General features: G+C 28.8%; 1 protein-coding gene across 1 annotated transcript; it reads right to left on the reverse strand.

Annotated features, from left to right (window-relative positions):
* Positions 1-334: 334 nt before the first annotated feature.
* On the reverse strand, positions 335-4,490 carry LOC108685670. Its single transcript, XM_018190565.1, has 6 exons — positions 4,203-4,490; positions 3,729-3,997; positions 3,279-3,461; positions 1,698-1,944; positions 1,301-1,390; positions 335-493 (listed from the first exon to the last, which is right to left on the reverse strand). Exons 1-6 carry the CDS (start codon positions 4,488-4,490, stop codon positions 335-337), a joined length of 1,236 nt encoding a protein of 411 aa, XP_018046054.1.
* Between the last annotated feature and the right edge of the window lie 1,982 nt (positions 4,491-6,472).

The raw sequence follows: 6,472 nt of genomic DNA on the forward strand, positions 1-6,472 counted from the left end.
AAAGCGGTTTTATCTTGCAATTATTCTGCGTACTGTGTTCTCTTCTGGAGAAAAATATCACATTTATAGAAAAAGATATAGAATAACACTTTATTCTACATATCATAATAAATAATATTTCAATTTGCTAAAATATTTCCGTGCATGAAAATTTCAGTACCCAATAAGAAAAAATAATTAACTTTTTTTGTCTTCGCATCACGTGACGCAAAGTATATATATATATATATATATATATTCAGAAAAACAGTCACACGCGTACTTCGTAAAATCTTCAATTTTTTAAATTGTTTGTATAAAACAATGAGAAATGAAAAATGTGCGAAATTTGCTTTTACGGAGAAGTAATGGTTGTAAATGCATCGGTCATAGTAATATTCGACTCGTCGAATGTATATGGTTGTATGGTAGTATTCGGTGGTTTATCATTTCCTGTAGGTAAATCTCCAACTTGGATGAGAATCACGAGGTATGTGGTAACCGAGCCAATGACCTAAGAAAAAAGAATTCGATTTTGATTCTATATACTTTATCTGAGAGAGAGAGAGAGAGAGAGAGAGAGAGAGAAGATTTGGAGATTTTATATATTATTTTTAAAGATCTTATTTTATCTTCAATTTTTTTAAATTCTTAATTGTGCAGATGTGCAGAACAACCCAAGAACTCTTATCTTTAAATAAATATTTAAAAAAACTTACTTTTTCAATTTTTATGATTTTTTTACATTTATTACAAATTTATTGTTGCATTTTCTCAGAATCAAATTTTATTTTCTTTTTTTTTTTTCAAGCAAATAAAACTAATTGATCAAAATTATAAAAAATTATAAATAAGTGACAGGAATCAAAGGAATCAAAGACTCCATCTCTACTTCAAAGTTTCTTATTTTATTGAAGCATTAGATACTTTGTATATTTTCATCTCATCTGTTCTGACGTTAACATACGAAATTTTATAATTTTTGACGATTAATTGCAGGCTTAAAAGTTACAAGACAAAATTTCAGATTAATCATTGGTGAAGCATGAAGTAACAAAAAATAAATGAAAATTAATAACTAATAAACAACGGTATTATTAGGGTGAACATAAAGTAAAAGGTCATACTAATACGCATCATCAGTGTGTGAGCGATTACTCAAGAGTCTAAATTTTTACAATAGGGTAAAAGTCTTTATTTTTATATATAATAAATTTCATTATAATTTAATATAAGACTTATCATACCACTTCACATCTTCGAAAGACGTTTCTTTTTTCCGCTTATTTATGAAATTCAAGTGAAGTCCATTAACACTTACCCCATGAATGAACGTATGATCCAGATTGAAGAAGCCACACGCCGTGAATGTCAACGGATTCTGTATCAATTGTAGAGTGAAATCTCGTATCTGTAACAAATTTCGATATTAAGTTTCATTATTTCATTAAGATAAGATGATAGACTTGCCTCCGCACGAAATTCTTTGCTGGTCGTTGGCTCGTACAACTCGCAGATTATATCACCTGTGTTCGCAGCCTGCGAAAGTTCAATATATATACATATATGTATATATCGCGATTGTTACATGATAAACCAATTAATTTTTTTTACTACTCAAAAAAAGTAATAATATTTAAAAGACCTTATGTTACTGATTTTTTTTAAAACACACAAACAAACAATGAAAGGACGTTAAAAATTTTGCTTGCCTCAACGCTCGCCATTGCGCACATATGATTTATGATGAGGACTTTCGATGAGTAGAACAGAATCCAGCTAATGACCGGTATTATTTCCTTCTGGGATTTCTCCCTAGAAACGATGTCTTGCCAGAAAATCTTGTAAGCGTAATATAGGAGACTAGTGATGAATACGAACGACACCGTCATAGAAAAGAGGATCTGTATGCCAAACGCATCATTCGTACACCTGGTAGACTTGATTAATTCTAAATGAACTTGCCTTTGTTCAACATAAAAAAGAGAATATTATCAACCAAATCGTTTCGAAAAAGTATATATACATTCTATTACAAAGTACTAAAAAATTTAATCAATATACGAATAAATTTGTTATATATTTAATTTTATCATTTTCAAAAATAAATAATATAAGTGGGAATTCACACGATGAATCAGGGCTATCATGTAACTTTTTTCCTAGGGTGGAAATGTGAAAAATGAAAATTTTTTACCTAAATAAAATATTGCTTCATTTGCAATATTTTAATATATTGCAATAATACCGTACACATTCGATACTGATTAATGCGGTTTCTTTGATACAATTTTCTCATATGAACAAAAGTACGTTGACAGACGGACATTTATGTGTGTATTTATGAACATCAAATTTTTACTTAAAAAATGTTTAGAAAAAATTTATATTTTTAATAATTTTAAAAATTTTTTAAGCACAAATACAATGAAATAATATAACAGAGTTGAACATAAAATTAAATTTCAATTTTAATAAAAATAATTTATGTATATGAAAATGAAGTAAACGAAGGAATTAAAAATCATTTAACATTATGTTACAAAGAAAAATTTGAAAAAAATAATTTATTTAAATAATATTTTAATACATATAGATAGTAATTTATACAATAAAAATTGTATAAATTAAATTATGTAATTCAATTAGTAAAAGGGAAAATAATAAAATAAATTATACTCATTGCATAGAGTATTAATATAATTAAATTTTTAATTTTGAATTAATAATTTATTATACAAATTTTACAAAAAGAAACTAATAAAACAGTAACAATAATAAAATAATACAAATTAATATACATAAAGATTATGCGTTTCGCGGGAATACTGTATCAGGCTGCTCCTCGCTCTGATGAAGTGAACTGCAAGATTTACGAAACATTAGTCAAGAATGGATCTAGACACGGAGAAAACTCGTGAAACGCATAATCTTTATGTAGAAAGCACCCGTGGAAGCCTCAGGAAAATTAATATATACAATTAATATACAAATAAGCATTATTCTTTATCATAACATAGTATTACATTAAACTATCAGATTTAATTTGTGAAAAACAATACATTTGTGGTACCACGTCATTGATTGTGAGTTATGAATATGTTAATTATCATATTTTTTGAAAATAAATGTAACAAGATAAAATTGACATTAACCATTAGTCATAAATGACTTGTTATCATGCAAATTCTGAGTAGTGCAATTGTAAATATATACGTGCACAAAATGTACGTGCATATAAGATGATCTTAATGTGCAAAATTACAAAAAATTTATTTATATTTAAATAAAGATCTCACTTAACAGCCCTCATCGTGTCGGTATTATTCTTAGATTTAGAATCCTCCTGCGTAGATGCGACAAAGGACTTGTCCCATTCGTCCTTCATTTTTAGTACCCTTTTGTGCTGCGGCGAATCTGGCGTAGTCGTTAACATGAGTCTCAGCAGATTGTTCAGTTGAGTGAATCGAATCTTTGCGTAGCTTCAAGCATTCACGGCAAGAGCAAGAGAGAGAAAACCAACAACAATTATTTACAAATATATAATTTTCAACAATTATATTCTCTAAATTTCTTGGAGTGAAATCTCACTCTTTGTAATACTAAAATTTAGAGAGTCGCGTAATGTAAAAATTTGTAACTAAGTAAAAGAAGTATAAAATTATTGCATCCTTCAAAGCTATTGATTTGTGCATAGATGGGATTAATTCATTATATATTCGTTTGTATTCATGGAGGATTCATTTTACCTGACCCAGTGTAAGAATGATACGTCACTCACGTAGAGCAAACCGACGGGATAATTAAAGGCAAACGTAATGATAATTTTGACATGCAAAGGTGTACCCTCCACGAACATCCCATCATAATTGACCACTATAAATACGATGAATATCACTGCGACGAATATGAGAGCAATAAGTTGATTCCGATACAATTTCCGATAGTTCTTTTCCAATCCCATTTGTTCCAAAGATTTCTCGCACATTGCTATGCGCATTATTGCTGCCTTCATATACTGCGAATGTCGAAAAATAACAATAATGTAAATCACACGAGTCCACGTTCAATAAAATCCTTTTTAAGAGTTGAATAAAGAGCTTATATTTATATAATAATTATATTTATATAAAAATTAATTCTTTTTTCTTAATTAGATTTTACATCTTAACATTTTCGCACGCTAATGTCAATCTCTACGACAATCTTTTAAATTAAATTACCTTTTTCCTCAACCAGCCGCAAGGAATGAGGCAGACTGTCAGACAAATGTTGGCGTAGAAGATCCCATAAAATGTATAATTCCCGAGTGAAGTCACTTTGGGCAAATAATGATTTCCCAGGTACTCTATCGACAACTTCATCACGACACAATACATCACTAGACAAATCAACGAATATGCAATGTTTAGAAATTTGCCTCGATTGGAGGACCAAATTCCCATGCCGACGATGGCGTTCGCCATTAATACCGGCGTGACCATTTCATGAACAGTTTTCGGCTCAAACATCTTCGTGGATGATCAAAGTACAAAACCACCTGGTCTCAATAATGACGAACGGCGAACCCTTCGCCGTCGACTACAAATATACGTGCACCTCGCAATCTCGAAAAATAAACGAGTATTGTAACTATATCACCTAGCGTGTTTTGCACATATGCAGACAGCGTAATACTAATGTCCCCCGACAAAAGTGAGAAGTCGAAGGTAGTCGAATAGGTGGCGGCTGCAGTGAAGTGGTGAACGCACAATCTAAGTAAACGATGTCCGCGATGCCTCGCAATGTCCGTATGTCCCAAAGGATTCATTCACTCATTTTATAATCAATATCCATTCGCAAGCGTATTGCATAAAGTCGTCTGCGTCTTTTTTTTCATTTCCACAATACGCTGGAATTTTAAAATTTCTGAAATTTTCTCACAGTTTAAATCACCGAAATGTTAAATAACTCTGTGGAAGTTGCGATAGAAATTTTGAAAAAAAATTGCTATTATTTTTAATTTTTAAAGAGATTACAGTGCGATAAATATCAATTTCCTTTCTACATATTCTATTATATTTTTCTCCGTATTAGGGATAGTTTTTTTTTCGTCAAGAAGATGTAAAAATTAAAACAAAAACTTATTACCTTGATTAAAATATTTTTAGTATTGACGTTTTAATCAAATTTTTTTTTTAATTATAACAAACTTTACCAAACATTAAATTGAACGCCAAATAAGTATGATAAAATTGCTGTTATAGATGGAACAACAATATTATTCAATAGAAATAATGATAAATTTAAACGATGACAAGGCAAGTAGTGTGAAATAAGCGACAAAATCCATTATGGGTGTCCGTGATCCCATAATGGATAAATGCCCGGGAGACTTCATCGGGAAGATCGATATCGTACAAGTATCAAGCTAAGAGCTATCTTATTAACGACAATACGAAGGTTAAAAATGCAAGTTTATGTTACTGACTTTTGTTAAAGAAGATTGATATACAACAAAAAATTTTAATAGATTATCATATACTAGATAAAATTATTCTGTAATTATTAATAATCATTATTTTTTATATTTAAGATTGTTACAAAAATTCTATTTCATAACATTTATTCAAATAATTACAAGCAACTATCGTGCATATTACAAGCACTCTACATTCGGGAGGTCATATACTCCGATATATGTTTCGCACACCATGTACAGTAATGTCGTAATAAAAGGAAATGAGTAGTAAATATTATATAAATATGATGAAAAAAAATATTTATAATAACTAACGCATATTTTTTAAAAGTATATGGTTATAAGCATCTTCAACATATTTGAAATTTATGACCACATATAGTTCGCTTTCCCAAGTTAAACAAGTTAATTATCAAAGAATATATTACGTGGATATATCTCTCTATATATTATTGTTTTATTATGTAAATTTATTAAATTAATTTATCAAAAATTTATGACATCTTTATATTAAATATCGTTATACATATTAAATATATATTAAATATACTAATATATTAAATATACTAATTATTTTTGCACCTGTAGAAATTTTATCTGCAAAATTTACAAAGATCAAATGGAAAATATCGGTCTTATTCGTTAAATTACAATGAAAAAAATTTTATTTTAAAATTTAAAAGGAAAACGTAAAAAAATTTATTAAATATTTTATAGAGACTACTGTAACTATTTTAAAGAGACTATTCTATTTTACATACGTACTTTCTAAACTTTTTGGAGTTAATCTCCAAAAGAGTGAAAATATTATCACTCTTGATTTCACTTCAAAGAATTTAGAGAGTAACTTTTATTTTTATAACACTTTACGATATTCATTTGTTACAGGACATTCGTTTGTCACAATTTAGAGGATTCTAAAATGAAACTCGAACTTCAACGAGATCGTTATTATCGATAGAATACGACACATGTCTTTAACTATTACATCAATATCGTATGATATATATATATTTTCGATATATATATATA

The sequence above is a fragment of the Atta colombica genome, unplaced genomic scaffold (genome assembly GCF_001594045.1).
Source record: "Atta colombica isolate Treedump-2 unplaced genomic scaffold, Acol1.0 scaffold155, whole genome shotgun sequence".
Classification (NCBI taxonomy): Eukaryota; Metazoa; Arthropoda; class Insecta; order Hymenoptera; family Formicidae; genus Atta; species Atta colombica.